Source organism: Phascolarctos cinereus, unplaced genomic scaffold, assembly GCF_003287225.1.
Source record: "Phascolarctos cinereus isolate Bilbo 61053 unplaced genomic scaffold, phaCin_HiC Scaffold_7;HRSCAF=346, whole genome shotgun sequence".
NCBI lineage: Eukaryota > Metazoa > Chordata > Mammalia > Diprotodontia > Phascolarctidae > Phascolarctos > Phascolarctos cinereus.
The window spans coordinates 166136319-166152941 of NW_027556180.1; the positions used below are offsets into that span (position 1 = coordinate 166136319).

Sequence of the window (16623 nt, forward strand, 5' to 3'; positions counted from 1 at the left end):
GGAGGACATGGATGATGTAGAAGGTTTTTGGGGTGCAGAGAAGAATTGAAGAAGGAGATCGCTCACAATAAACTGTCCCTGTTTTCTTATTCAAGATACTGGTCTTCTGCTGAGAAGGAATGGTGTAGAAATTTTGAGGAGAAAATAGTTCTGGAATAGATACTGAGAAGAATGGGCTAGTTGTTCAGGGACAAATAGAAGGATTGCTGTCCAGCAGCAAGGGTGCAATTGAGACTACATTACAAAAAAAATTGTTGTGGACCCATTTGATGTGATTGCATGACTTCCTCCAGCAGCTTTCGAAAGCATCTGAGCAGGACCAGAGAAGGCAAATGGTGGGAGTAATCCAACTTTGGGGTTGGGTATGGGCAGCAATCAGTCAAAAGGACAAGTAATTTAAAAAATAGAGAACATTGTATAGCTTAACTGATTAAATATAGGGTCCTGATTTTGAAGGATGGAAATTGAGGCCTGAGCAGAGGTGATGGACTGGAAAAAGAGGGAAGAAAAGAGTAGCTGGAGGTCACATTGACATAAAAAAAAATAGACTTGGGAATGGGGCAGCTAGGTGGCAAATTGGATAGAGCACTGGACTTAGAATCATGAACTCATCTTCATGAGTTCAAATCTGAACTCAGACACTTACTATCTGTGTGACCCTAGGCAAATCACTTAACCCTGTTTATCTCAGTTCATCCATAAAATGAGCTGAAGAAGGAAATGGCAAACTACTCTAGTGTCTTTGCCAAGAAAACCCCAAATGGGGTCATGAAGAATCAGACATGACTGAAACGACTAAACAACAAGGAATGGGGGGGGGGGGGGGGGATGGAAGGACAGGAGGTTGTGAACCCAGTAGAGGAATTTCGGAATTCTGGTTCTTGGAGGGAGAATTGATAGTGAGATCAAAAGCATGGCCGTACTATGTCACTGAGATGGGAAGATGTCGGTTGGGGGAGTTGAGATTGATGAACTGAGAGGTCACACATACATAACACAAATGTGCCATTTATATTTGAAGGACCTAAAGGACAGCAAGGACTCATGGGATACCATGGGATACCAGGAAATGTTGGTGACAGAGGCCCCAAGGGACCCAAAGGAGACAGAGGATTCCCTGGTAAGTATGTGTCGTCAGGGCTACAACCGATGATTTCTCCAGGGACGCTGAAAATGGAAGCGGAGGCCTAAGTCTCTCTGTGAGTTTACTCTCTGAGGACCTACAGGAGAAAAGAAATAATTTAAGGCATCCCTGTGTATCTGCTGAGTTCTCACTTGTTCCTTATTTCAATTCAGCAAGATTTGTTGAATGCTCACAATGTGCCAGGCAATGGAGATAATGGAGATACAAAGACACCCCCCCCCCAAAAAGTCCCTGCCTTCAGAGAATTTACATTCTTTTGTAGGGAGACAAGTACACTTATAAACATATGCAAAATATTTACAGAACAAATGTGATGTGATTTAGATGGTGGGGGAGTGCCGAGGGAGACCAGATGAGACCTCCTAATATGGAAGTCTGGAAACCAAGAATCTCTTGTTGGCCTTGCTATTCCGACCACCAATGGTGATAGCTATAAAAGGAAATGAATAATAGCTCATCCTGAAATAACCAAATATTAATACTGTAGAGGAGATCACATTTGGACTCCACTCTAGAGTCATTTATAGTTCATAGGCACTTAATGAAGATTTGATTTAAAATAAAAGGAAGCAGAGGTGAAACTATTGAAATTAATTGCTGTAGACAAAAGCATGCTATTATTACCTCTGGAAATCTGATTAACAGCACAAGGGAGACTTGCCCAGTCTTTGCTTAAGAAGCCATTCTTAAACATAGCACAACTGGTACTTTGATACCTAGTAATACTACTCTCTCACTCTGTGAAGAAAAGTCCTGACGATATCTGATAGAGGTTCACATTTTCTGTTTGCCAAGTTCTTGCTCAGATAAAGGGAGTTGTTATCTGCCTGGTTCTCAAAAGGTCATGTTTTTCCATGTACAGCTTTGAGACCTGCTTTTGACAACTGCCAGTGAACATAGGCTAGGGTTTAGATCAATAGATAATTTTTCTTATATATGTTGGTACCTTTTTCCCCCCTTCTTAGGCACTCCTGGTGCTGTAGGATCTCCTGGGATTCCAGGAGTCCCCCTGAGGATTGCCACAGAACCTGGGGTGGCAGGTCCCCATGGAAGGAGTGGGCCCCCTGGAATACAAGGAGAGATGGGTCCCCAGGGCCCTCCAGGTGATCCAGGTAGGAGAATGAACTAGAATTAAACTATGGGAGCTATGAGGGATGAAATTTTTGTCTTTTTAAAATTCATTTCTAAGCTTTTGACAACATACAACACCCATTCCTATTAAAAACACTAGAAAGCACAGGTATAAATGGAGTCTTCCTTAAAATAATAAATAGCATCTATCTAAAACTGTCAGCAAGTATTATATGTAATGGGGACAAGCTAGAAACATTTCCAGTAAGATCGGGGGTGAAACAAGGATGTCCATTATCACCACTGTTATTCAATATTGTATTGGAAATGTTAGCTTTAGCAATACGAGAAGAAAAAGAAATTGAAGGTATTAGAATAGGCATAGAAGAAACAAAGCTATTACTCTTTGCAGATGGCATGATGATATTCTTAGAGAATCCTAGAAAATCCTTAGAGAATCAGGTAAAAAACTACTTGAAATAATAAACAACTTTAGCAAAGTTGCAGGATATAAAATTAACCCACATAAATCATCGGCATTTCTATATATTACCAACAAAGCCCAACAGCAAGAGATAGAAAGAGAAATTCCATTTAAACTTACTATAGACAAAATATTAGGAGTCTACCTCCCAAAAAACCCAGGAACTCTATGATCACAATTACAAAACACTTCTCACACAAAGAAAATCAGATCTAAATAATTGGAAAAACATCAGCTGCTCATGGGTAGGCTAATATAATAAAAATGACAATCCTACCTAAGCTAATTTACTTATTCAGTGCCATACCAATCAAACTACCAAAAAATTATTTTATAGAGTTAGAAAAAATAATAACAAGATTCATTTGGAAGAACAAAAGGTCCAGAATATCAAAGGAACTAATGAAAAGAAATTCAGGGGAAGGTGGCCTAGCAATTCCAGATCTTAAATTGTGTTATAAAGCAGCAGTCATCAAAACTGCTTGGTACTGGCTAAGAAATAGAGTGGTGGATCAGTGGAATAGGTTAAATATGCAAGACACAGTAGTCAATGACTATAGTAATCTATTATTTGATAAACCCAAAGACCCCAGCTTCTGGGATAAGAACCCACTCTTTGAAAATAAAAACTGCTGGGAAAACTGGAAAAGAGTATGGCAGAAACTAGGCATAGACCCAAATCTCACACCATATACCAAAATAAAGTCAAAATGGGTTCATGACTTAGATATAAAGGCTGATACCATAAACTGGGAGAACAAGGAATAGTTTACCTATCAGATCTATGGAGAACAGAAGAATGTATGACCAAACAGGAGATAGAGAACATTATGAAAAGCAAAATGGATAATTTTGATTACATTAAATTGAAAAGTTTTTGCACAAACAAAGCCAATGCAACTAAGATTAGAAGGAAGGTAGAAAATTGGGAAAGAATTTTTACAACCAGTCTCTCTGATAAAGGCCTCATTTCTAAAATATATAGAGAATTAAGACAAATTTATAAGAACACAAGCCATTCCCCAATTGATAAATGGTCAAAGGATATGAACAGACAGTTCTCAGATGAAGAAATTAAAGCCATCTATAGTCATATGAAAAAATGCTCTAAATCATTATTGATTAGAGAAATGCAAATCAAAACAACTCTGAGGTATCACATCACACCCATCAGATTGGCCAACATGACAAAACAGGAAAATGATAAATCTTGGAGAAGATGTGGGAAAATTGGAACACTAATGTTTTGTTGGTGGAGTTGTGAAATGATCCAACCATTTTGGAGAACAATTTGGAACTATGCCCAAAGGGCTAGAAAAACGTGCATACCCTTTGACCCAGCAATAGCACTTCTAGGGCTATATCCCAAAGAGATCATACAAATGGGAACAGGACCCACATGTACAAAAATATTCATAGCAGCTCTTTTTGTGGTGGCAAAGAATTGGAAATTAAGAGGATGCCCATCAACTGGGAAATGTCTGAGCAAGTTGTGGTATATGAATGTAATGGAATACTATTGTGCTATAAGAAATGAAGAACAGGCTGACTTCAGAAAAACCTGGAAAGACTTGTATGGTCTGATGCTGAGTGAAATGAGCAGAACCAAGAGAACTTTGTACACAATAACAGCCACATTGTGTGATGACTAATATTGACAAACTTAACCCTTCTCAGCAATACAAGGATCTAAGACATCCCCAGAGGCCTCATGGTGGAAAATGCTATCCACATCCAAAGAAAGAACTATGGAAGTTAAATTGCTATCACTTTTTTTTCTCTTCTGTTGAGTTTTGTTTCCTCTTTCTAATAGTTCCTCCTATTGGTTTTAATTTTTACTTACAACTTCACTACTGTGAAAATATGTTTAATGGGAATGTAAATGTATAGCCTATATGAGATTGTGTGCCATCCAGGAGGGTGGTGGGAAGGGGGAGAAAAATTTTAAACTCAAAAGCATGTGGAAGTGATTGTTGATAAATCAAAATAAATTAATAAAATTTTTAAAAAAATAAAATTCATTTCTATGAGGATTTCACACACTTATTACATACCTAGCATAGTTATTTGTTTTCCATTGATTCTTACTAATACTAAACTTGGTGGCTATCCAGGTTTACGAGGACTACCTGGAAAACCAGGACCCCAAGGAAGAGGTGGTATATCGGCCCTTCCAGGATTCAGAGGTGACCAAGGTCCCATGGGTCATCAAGGACCAGTAGGCCAAGAAGGTAAGTAATGAATGCGCTCCAGGCATCCCAGAAGATGACATGATTGTTTCTCCCTTGTGAACTTGATCAGTTTTGTTTTCAAAGAGTCACTAAGCAAATGAACTGATTTCTTCTTGGTTTCCAGGTGAACCAGGACGACCAGGAAGTCCTGGGCTACCTGGCATGCCAGGCCGCAGTGTTAGCATTGGTTATCTCCTGGTGAAACACAGCCAGACTGATCAAGAGCCAATGTGTCCAGTTGGAATGAATAAACTCTGGAGTGGGTACAGTCTGCTGTACTTTGAAGGCCAGGAAAAAGCACACAACCAAGACCTTGGTAGGTAGAGTCTCGGCCTATCCAGTCTCCATATTTCTGTAATATTTCTCCAAAGTCTTTATGTAGTCTGTTCAATTATTTGGCACTGGAAGGGCTACAAGTCAGAGACCTGAATGAGGTCTTTCATCACTTGTCAGTTATCTTCATAGGTAATTACAAACATTTGAAGGTCAAGATGATAATTAATAATGATAATATAAAATTAAACTAAAACAATAAATAAGATAACTGATCATGAAAATAATTAAATCTTCAAATATCCTAAATTTCACAACAATAATAATGGGGCATAAAATAATTCCCTGCCCTTTTAATATCAAGGTCATCTTCTGTGGGTCCACCAGTGGCCTGGTGACCCCTCTGTGCCCTTCTTTACCTTTAATGTTTCCCATTTACATTTTTTCATCTTCTCAGATTTTGTCTCATGTACCACAAATGAGCCATGAGTAACAGGAGAAATAGTTTTCAGTGCCACAGATATCCCCAGGAGGAATTGAATTTACCCTTTGTGTAAGGCATTCCTGACTTCAGGAATAAGAAAGAAGACTATACATTGTCACTAGGGGGTGGCCTTTCCTGGTTGAGTGTCCTGCTACATAAAGCTAAGAGAGCTTGATTTGGACAGGAATGACCAGCTTCCCTAAACGCAAAGGAAGACCTATCAAGTATGATTGAAGCTGTCGGGAAGTGCCAGTCTGGTAGGCCTGCTCAGCTGCACGTCCTGACTTCCCCCAGGAGCAAGTAGCCTCTTTGAGGGAGATGACTTTCATTTTTGTTTTTGTTATCCTGGCACCTCGCACAGTGCCTGGCACATAGTAGGTGTTTAATCAATGCCTGCTGATTGTTCCAGTTGCCCCTCCTTTTCCATGGGTGTGGCTTAGTAGGCTGCAGAAGAGTGTGATAGCTAAATCAGCTAACCTAAGATCATAAACAAAGGCCTTAAACTATGGAAGAGCCAGTCAGGCAAATTGGAATTGCCGAACTAAAAAAGTGAATTGAATCGTATTACAGGAATTACAATAAATAAAATGTTATACAAAGGCACAGTGATTTTTCATTTCAAGGCCTGCTCTTAACCATCCTAGCAGTATGATGTGCTCAGCTTGGGTCTCACATTGTGCCAGTGATCCTTCAAAGGGGCACCTTAGTACAGCACAGTACCTGGCATGTAGTAGATGTGTTTATTGACTCACTAAATGACCTTGATTATCTTCCTTCTTACTCCACCCTTGTTCTCTATCAGACAGTGTTCATTCTGCCTAAGCAGTTGGACAGGGTCTCTCCTAAACAGTAAATATAAATAATCACTTCCCCTGAGACTATTTGGAAATAGGCAGTGGACCCAATTAATAAGGTAGTAGGTATACTATGGATCATTTTTTAAAGTAATCTGTCCCTGCTGTCTTGTTTGGAGTTTTCATATATGTTTGCCAGGAAAGTATTTTTTTAGCGGGGGCTAGGCAATGGGATTAAGTGACTTGCCTAGGGTCACACAGCTAGTAAATGTTATGTGTCTGAGGTCACATTTGAATTCGGGTCCTCCTGAATTCAGGGCCAGTGCTTTGTCCACTGCACCACCTAGCTGCCCCCAGGGAACTGTTTTCTATAGGCCTATTGATATAGGGAGCCAGAGAACAAGATGACATAGTAGGGAAGGATAAATTTTAGCAAGGAAAGGTGGAACATACACAAATTTATCATTTAAAGAAGATTGGCAGACAGGAGACAGAATACTTTTTTGGAGAGAATTGCAATGTCCCTCTAAACCATGTTTTAAATTTGGAGCAAGGCAGAATAGTAAGCCCTAGCTTCCATGTATTGTCATGCCTGGGAAGAATTTCTTCTAACCTAGAGCAGGTCGCCTGAACTCTCCCTGCCCGGCTTTCTTTTGGCAGGACTGGCTGGCTCGTGCTTGGCTCGTTTCAGTACCATGCCTTTCTTGTACTGCAACCCTGGAGACGTCTGCCATTATGCCAGCCGGAATGACAAGTCCTACTGGCTCTCAACAACTGCACCGCTGCCCATGATGCCTGTGGCAGAAGAGGAAATCAAACCCTACATCAGCCGCTGCTCTGTATGTGAAGCCCCCGCCGTGGCCATTGCTGTGCATAGCCAAGATGTCTCCATCCCCCACTGTCCCGCAGGGTGGCGCAGCCTGTGGATTGGCTACTCCTTTCTCATGGTATGTGGTGCTTTTACAGGCTTTTTCTTATATAGGAGAGAAGCAGCCAGGAACTGGCCTGCTAGGCAGCTGTTGGAGTATGGACTTAGGTAAGCATCTGAAAGAGCTGCCTGAATGTTAGGTGGGTTGTTAGACAAGAGCATGGTAGAGTGCAGAAATGCAGGGTTTGGAATCAGATCTGGGTCTGAGCCTCAGTTTCCCTACTTAGAGTAATCTTAAGCAAACCATATAACCTTTCTCAGTTTTCTCATCTCTAAAATGTGAGAGTTAGACTAGATGATCCAAGAGGTTTCTTCTTGCTTTAATCTTCTGTGGTTCTGTTAGCCTGTGCTTTGTCTTAGCAAATGTGGAAATAGGGGTAATGACCATGAATTGCCAGAAATTAGATAGAAGGACAAATATCCATGTGTTCCACTAGGCTTTTAATAGTGATTGAGTAAATGCATGATCATAGACTTAGAGCTGGCAAGGACCTTAGAAGTCACCTAATCCAACTCCCTTATTTTACAGATGTGGAAACTGAGGCCCAGACAAGTTTATTAGCTTGCCCACTTAACTATCACAGGAAAGTAGAGGGAAGATTTGAAACCACCTTCTTTTACTCCAAATCTTGTCCTGTTTCCCCTGTATAACCCTATATTGGAACAAGTTATTCAGGAAGGAGAGGATACCTTTGGTCCCTACAAACCTTTAATAGTAAGATATAGAAAGACAGGCCTCAGCTTTGGCTGCTTTGGTTTTGATCCTACTTAAAGGGGAGGGAATAGGCTATTGGAATTTGTTTTTGCTCCTAAAATTATATAATTAATCTAGCACATATATATGTTAACATACATATATAATACATAAAATTATATAATTATATATATTATAATAATATGTAATTATGTAATTAATATAAACTAACAGTGAAGAGACAAACACAGATTAAAGAAATGGAATTTTTTATTTCTTAGTGCTGACAACCCCAAATCAGTTCTTTTTGCAAAGAACGTAAAATTTGAAGTGGGCCCCAAGCTAATCAAAACTAGATGAGGATGGAGATCTGTTTAGGGAGCAAATAAAATGAGGGTCCCAGTCTTGATACTCTTATGTCACAGATACATTCTGGTTCAGGGTGATTAGTATGAAAAGCTCTGTACAACAGAAGGCAAACTTTCTGCCTCTCAAGGAGCTTATCATTTGATATTAATTTCAAGGAATTCCAAAAACGATTTCTCTTTCATCTGGTGTCAGCCTCCACAATCCCTCTAAAATAGGTAAGGAACAAGTTTTGTTAAGTTTTTTTTTTAATTCCCATTTTAAACTTTTAAAATCAAATGAGCTTCCTCCCTTCTGAAAGACTAATCATATATTATCCTAAGAAAGGTCAGAGCATCCCCTTTTCTCTTTAGCAATTACATTTCAAATTAATATCATTAGAGCAGATTAATAGGATTTGCACATTTAATCTTCTGTTTACACATCCCAATAAAGTGAGCTCTACTGAGTGTTCTTTTCTACAAACAACATAGGGCAATAAGACATGGCAGAGATTACAAAGTCCTTTGATAACATGCTGAGGGAGGGGATGGCTACATGGTATATGAGGTCTGGAATTCCTAAAATTCCCAGAACTCCAGATAGATTCTCTGTCAGTCTTCCAGGTAGATAAATTGAGTTTACTGTTTGCTCTATTTGTGAGTGTCTGTGTGTGCCTTTCTAGGTGGTAAGGTCTTAAATACTAAAACCGTAAGTGATTTTGTCTATACAGTAACTAACTCAGTGATCTTTTCTGTCCTTGACCAAAATATCTTTTATGTTGCATACTAATGACTCTTGGCGTGGTAGACTGATAACAAAACAGAGATGAGTTCACAAAGGGAAGATTCAGCAGACAAATGGCCCTGAAAATGCTGCTCAGCTGGACAGTTGCCAGCTAACCAATGACATGGAATTAAAGTCAGAGGCGTGCTCACTTAACTGTCACATGGGAGTAGTGGCAGAATTTGAATCCAGGCCCTTTGACTCCAAATCTAAGCACTGTTTCCCCTGCATTATGCAGGGAAATAGAAACAAATGGAAAACATACCTTTAAACCCCATTTTTCTCCTTGGTGATTTTGAGCTGTCTGTATCCATTTGTCTGGTACCACTAGGTGCCTTAATGGAATCTGCAGCTCCAGGGGACCCCAGGAACAGAAATTTAAGGGGGATCACCACTCTCCCAAGGCATATCCCAGAGAGGATATGAAGAAAATCCACTTACTGTATACAGTGACCATCATGCAGTCACTAAGACACAAGTGTTCTGCTTTGCGTTATCCTAGGGCTTAGTAACCTAGGGTCTTTGGACTTCCAAGAGGATCATGAATACATTTCAGGAGGTCTGTGGACTTAGATGAGAAAAAAATACATCTTTATTTCAAAATAATTGATTACTTTTACAATCCTATATATTGTGTGCATTTTAAAACACTCTACTGAGAAGGGGTCTACAGACTTCACCAGACTGACAAAGGGGCCCATTACACAGGAAAGGTTAAGGACTCACTTTAGTGATTGGAGCCAGACCTATTCAGCTTCTGTAGGAAAGCTAACAATCCTATAGTGGGACCTTCTCAATTTCATGCTGGTCAGCAGACAAAAGACCATTTTACTTTGCTTCCAAGTTGCTGAAACCTGGTATCTACAGCCTCTAAAGTTGGTGGCTATTAAAAGGTATCCTGTCAATAGAAATGAAAAGAGATTGAGATCAAGAAACAATAAACTCTTTGAGGATAGTCACTTTTTATCCCCAGCATTTAGCACAGTGACTGTCATATAGTAGGAGTTTAATAAATGCTTATTGAATTCAGGAAAGCTTTGAAAGTGACACTGAATTTTACATATATATATATATATATTATATATATATATATATATATATATATATACACACGTATATACAAATATATGCATATACACATATATACATGTGTGTATATATATGTGTATATGTGTATGTGTGTACATATATATGTATATATATTTTATTTATTTATTTGGTTGTTTGGTTTTTTGTTTATTTATTTATTTGGTGAGGCAATCAGGGTTAAATGAGTTGCCCAAAGTCATACGGCTAGTAAGTGTCAAGTGTCTAAGGCCAGATTTGAACTCAGGTCCTCCTAACTCCAAGGCCAGAGCTCTGTCCACTGTGCCACCTAGCTGCCCCTATATACTTTTTGAAAAGCAAGTTGTACATATTTCATGGTTTCATGAAGTACAATCCTCTTTTCCTATTCTACCTTGTATATGAGAATGTTCCTTTTTTTTTAGTGTTCATTAAATTCAGAAAAAAAAATAATTCATTAAATTACATTAAATTCGGGGGGGGGAAGTATTTTTTAAAGTTTGTTGATTGAAAAAGAGTAATACACAAAACAAGACCCTTTATAAGCCCCCAGCCTTCCAAGCTAATCATGTCATTTCAAGCTTTTACAGCAAACCAAATGAGGCAATAAATGTATCACACATCAATACATCAATATTTTATAAACCCTATTTAAATATCAGCTGTTATTACAATTATGCTGCTCTACCCATGGTATATTTGAATGCAATCAGAAGAAGCCAGTTTTTGAAGTTTTACTTTAACACCTAAAATTACTTTAGGGTCTAGGTCCTTCCCTGCTCTGAGATTCATGGTACTTTACAAACATTTCTTTAATCTTTATAACATTCTTTTGGCATGGATTATTATTCTGGAATTTGTAGATTTGTGTCTCCTATTCTTATTCCAAAGGGATGAAGGTTTGTACATAGACTTTTAAACTATACTGCTAAATATTAGAAGCAGAAATACTAGAAGGTTATTAGTCTATTATTTATATGCACATAGTGACAAACAATTCAGCAAAACTAGCTAATGTATCAAAAAATCTGACATTACGTATGCAGTATTCTGAGCCCAGAATCCATCTCCTCTGTAAAAAGGCAAGTGAGACTCCTTTGGTATGATGTTTTTATCATTCTTACTATTGCCAGAATTCTCTAAAAAACAGATGGCATTGTTTGTGGTTCCACCAAAAATATAATAGAAAATTTATTTCCTAGCTATCTTGCTAACATTGAATTTTATCATTTTAAGCTTTTTTTCCAATATGCATAAAGTGGCACCTAAAATTGTTTTATATTTAATTTATCACATTATTATAGTTTAAATACATTTTAAAATAATTAACAATTTCCTTTTTAAAAATTGTTTATATCCTTAAACAATGGGTATTATTTATCTAAACTTGTATCAATCAATAAAACATTTAATCAATAAACATAAGCACCTACTATATTCCAGGCACTGTGCTAAACACTGGAGATACAAAAAGAGTCAGAAGATAGTCTCTACTTTCAAGAAGCTTATGATAGATTCAGAACGCTCAAGGTTAATACTACCTAACTTCTCTGGGCATCAGCTTCTTCTCCATAAAATGCTAAATCAGAAGGCATTTAAACTTTTTGTGCCATGAACCACTTTGGGCTTGTAGCAAACCTATAGGCCCCTTCTCAGAATAGTGTTTTTATTTTTTGTTTCAATTTATTATTTATTTAGTTTTGCATTCATTTTTCAAAAATTTTAAGTTCCACATTCTTTCACTCCTTTAGTCCCCACCCTACCCATTGAGAGGGCAAGTAGTATATCAGTTGTACATGTGAAGCCATGCAAAACATTTCCATATTAGCCATGTTGCCAAAAAGGAAAAGAAAGCAAGCAAGAAAAATACAGAAAGTGAAAAAAATGTAAATCAATCTATACTCAGAGTTTATTGGTTCTCTTTGTGGAGGTGGATAGCATTTTTTATTACGGTTCCTTTGGAATTGTCTTGGATTATTGTATTAATAGAAGTAGCTAAGTCTTTCACAGTTGATCATCATTACAATATTGCTGTTACTCTGTACAGTCTTCTCCTGGTTCTGCTCACTTCACCTTGCATCAGTTCATGTAAGTCTTGTGTTTTTTTTTTCTGACATCATCCACCTCATCATAAGCACAATAGTAAAATACTGTTTTTAGGTGCAAAAAATAACACACAGAGGATTACAAAGGAAACCAACTAAATGGAAATAAAGATGTAGGTTTTCCCTATCAAAATTGAAGGACCTCATGAAATCTATCTCTTGACCTCCTGGTGGGCTAAGACTCCCTACACTAAATGATTTCTAGGGTCTCTGTGATCCCTTGATCTCTTGCAACGAGTAGATGATGAATTTGAAGAATGCCAAAGAGTATCTGAATGTTCAATATTAATTGACCTTTGAAGTATTTTCAAAGGTGGAGGAAGATGAGTAATTCATGAGTTAATAGATTTAGAGCTGGGAGGGACATTCAAGGTCATATAGTCCAACTCTTACATTTTACAATGAGGAGAAATGAAGTCCAACTGAAGTTTAATAAATGACCTGCCTAATGTCTCAAAGATAGTAGTAGAGCTTAAGAGTTGAATTCACATCCTCCAACCCTTAATCCAGTGTTCTTCCCACTATACCTCCTCTCATTTATTGGCCTGTATCATTTCTCTAAGTCATCTATTTCCTGTTTTGTATTTTATATCTTTGTAGATTCTCATCCATTTAAGTTTTCAGGTTGGTGTGAAATTGTACATAGTCATTTCTGATCATTTTCTTAGTTTTGTATTCATTGTGACATTTCCTTATTAATTTCTAATTTTGGTCATTTTAATTTTCTCTTTGTCTTCCTTAATCAAACTTGCTCATTATTAATCAACTTGTTGGTATTTTTAATGCCTTGTTACCTTATATCCCTTGTTCTTTTATACTCTGTGTTATTAATGTATTGCTTTGTTCCTATCTGATTGCTCTAAATGAAGATTCAACTCCTTGGGTTTCTCTTCTTCTTTCTTGTCAATTATAAATTTAAATCTGAGTACTGTTTAGTATACATACAATAGCATTTTTTATATTTTCAAACAATATAACATTTAGGTTGTTTTCTTGGAGGTAGTCTAATATTTTTTTATCATTTCATCCACAACCCAGGTAACAATTTAATAATTTTCATATAGACCTGCATTTACTTTGCCTTATTGTTTACATCTAGCAGCATGCTTTTATCTTTAAGCTTCTGCCTTTCTAAATTTAGCTAGGATTTTTCTACATAGTCAGTAATCATTTGTTAGACACCTCCTTTGTGCCAGGCACCTTACTAAGTGCTGGGGATGAAAAAAGAAGGCAAAAGATAGTCCCTGCCCTCTAGGAGCTCACAATATAATGGGGGAGACCACAAACAAACTTATATGCAAGTTATATAAAATATAAATTGGAAATACTCAAGAGAGGAAAGGCACTAGCATTAAGAGAAATTGTAAAAGGCTTCCTATAGAAGGTGAGATTTTAGCTAGACATTGAAGAAAGCCAGGGAGGTGAAAAAGAGGAGGGAGGACATTACATCCATGCGAGACAGCCAGAGAAACTTCTCTATGACTGAGAATGTTTGACAATTAATTCAGCAATTAAATTAAATAAAGTGCCTACTCTGAAGAACTCTATCTTAGACGCTAAGAGAGAGAAACAGTTTAGATAGGGATGTATGCATACACATATAAATACATACATTATGATCACTTTTTCCAAATATTGTATGTATATTTGGGAAATATACATTTCTGCATTTACCATTAAATTTTATCTGCATTAAACCCATTTTGTTCAGTACTGTTTAAATTTATAAATTCTTACTTATCTTTTTGTTATACTCTTAGTATGATATTGAATATCTTACTATCATTATTTCTATTTTTTTCTTGCAATGCTGTGAACATTTTCCCTTTATAAATTTAATTGCTACGTTACTTGGTGCATATGTATATTCAGAATTGATAAACTAATTTTCAGTCATGCCTTTAGCAAATTATAATTTCCTTGTTTACCTCTTATAATGCTCTTTGGTTTGAATTAGACTTTGTCCAATATCATCACTGTAACTACAGATTTCAGCCAATGCTAACATAATAAATTTTAGTCTAACCTTTATTTAAATCTACACCTATGTTAGCAATAAATGTTTTCTATGAATAACATTTATTTTTTAATTCAGTCTATAATCTTTTTAAACAATTTTATAGATGGGGGAGGGTCAGCCAATTTATATTTAATCAGAATCATCTGTATCAAATAATAACAACCATAGTAATAGCTAGCATTTAAATAGAATTCTAAGGTTTGAAGGTACTTTGCATATGTTATTTCTTTTTATCTTCACAATAATTCTATGAAGTAGGTACTATTATTTTATTTTGCCTTCCAAACTCCCTCCTTCCTTCCAGCCCCTCCTCCACCCATTAGGTAGGAGCTATAGTTATCCCCATTTTTTCTGTTGATGAAACTGAGGCACAGAGAAATTATCCTTAATTTATCCATAGTCCCTCAACTATTTGAATGCCTAAGGCAGGATCTGAACTCAGGTCTTCCTAACTCCAAGTCCGGCATTCTAACCACTATACCACCTAGCAACAAACATCGTCTATAGAACTTCCTACATTTTCTACCCAATTGGTGTTAACATAGTCTGCATTCCAAGTACTTGAAGCAAAAAGAATCAAGAATGGGATGAGACACTAATGAAGAAACTAGAACCAGCTGGGTCTGGCCTGGAAGCATTCCGAGAAGAATTCTCAATTTAGGGCTGCAAGTTGCATCTAGGCCAACCTAACATTTTATAAAGGAGGAAGCTGAGGTCCAGGAAGTGACATGATTTTCCCAAGCTCACATAAGCACTAAATAAATAGCAGAGACAGAACTGAAGCTAAATTCTCCAGGCACCAAATACAATGTATCTTTCTGCTATCCAGGAGACAAAGAGCCTCTTGAATTGTGGGCTTCTCTCAAAATTACTTTGTGAAGAATATGCCTACCACATGCCTAGATGAGCTTAGAAATTTTTAAAGGATCATCTCAAATTATAATCTTTTTTTTTAAAGAAAATAGTAGATTTCTTGAGAAACTTTAGACCAATGCACCAGGAATTTTGACTCCTGTGAGAAGTACATTATGGGAAAATACTTAATGTCCATAGCAGCAGAGTTCAGAGGTCCTGAATGGTATGCTACAGTTCTACTAAAAAACCAATCTTTATATGCCTCCAAAATATTCCTTCCTCTTCTGACATGGCACCTCTACATGGTAGAGAAGTCAGCATCAGAGAAACCATGGAAGACTTGTATAAACTGATGCAAAGTGAAATGAACAAAATTGGAATGATAGTTTACATAATGACATTACACCTCTATTCCAAAGGAGAACACTATGACTACTTTTGAAAATTCTTTCCCAGATTTCTGAACTTGGCAAAAAGTTTCTTACTACTTTTGCTTTCAGATCAGAGTGAAATTTGTAGCTCTTTCTGGAGCAATCAGAATCAGTTGTAATGGTTTAAGTGACCATGGGAACAAAAACTTTTTAGGAATTCTTTGAAAAATGAAAATTAAGTTTTATTATGAGTCTCTATCAGAGGATATCACAGCATAGGAGTTAATATCTAAACTGTCTAGCCAAAATTTTCATGTTCCATATCCTGAGGATCTTTCCATAATTCCCAGCTTGCTTGACCAAGATTAATGATAGCTATTTTTAGTCAGTTTTGAGATACAAGAATTTTACTCTCTGTTCTCCAAAGTATTTGCTTAGGGAAAAAAATTAAGTGACCAGGATTAGAACACTTCACTATGCTTTCTAACCAGGGATACGCTGGTAAATGTTTAATGCAGCTCTGCAGAGGAAACTAATATACAGGACACACTTTTTAAAAGTTTTTATATATTTTTCCCAATTAAATGTAAAAACAATTTTTAACATTCATTTTTTAAAATTTTGAGTTCCAAATTCTCTCCCTCACCCTCTGCTCCCCCCTCCTTCAGAAGGCAATTTGATATAGATTATACATGTTCAGTCATGCAAAACATATTTCTGTATTAGCCATGTTTCAAAAGAAAACACAGACAAAAAAAAGACCAACAAGAAAAAAATAGCATGCTTTGATCTGCATTCAGACTCCATCAGTTCTTTCTCTGGAGGTGGATAGCATTTTTCATCATCAGTCTTTCAAAATTGTCTTGGATCATTGTATTGCTGAGAACAGCTAAGCCATTCACAGTTGATCGTAGTTGATCAGTATTGCTGTTACTGCTCTTCTGGTTCTGTTCAATTCACTTTGCATCATTTC

The 16623-nt window shown here is 37.0% G+C and overlaps 1 protein-coding gene across 2 annotated transcripts in view; it reads left to right on the plus strand.

Moving 5' to 3' along the window:
* The window catches only part of LOC110196697 (uncharacterized), a 289810-nt gene that overhangs the window by 271067 nt on the left and 2120 nt on the right, over positions 1–16623 (plus strand). For both annotated transcript variants that reach the window (XM_020970061.2, XM_020970060.1), the window contains exons 43-47: positions 1022–1120; positions 2110–2256; positions 4814–4930; positions 5055–5246; positions 7142–7428. In XM_020970061.2, coding sequence (XP_020825720.1) covers positions 1022–1120; positions 2110–2256; positions 4814–4930; positions 5055–5246; positions 7142–7428 — 842 coding nt within the window. The remainder of the gene's footprint in view (positions 1–1021; positions 1121–2109; positions 2257–4813; positions 4931–5054; positions 5247–7141; positions 7429–16623) is intronic.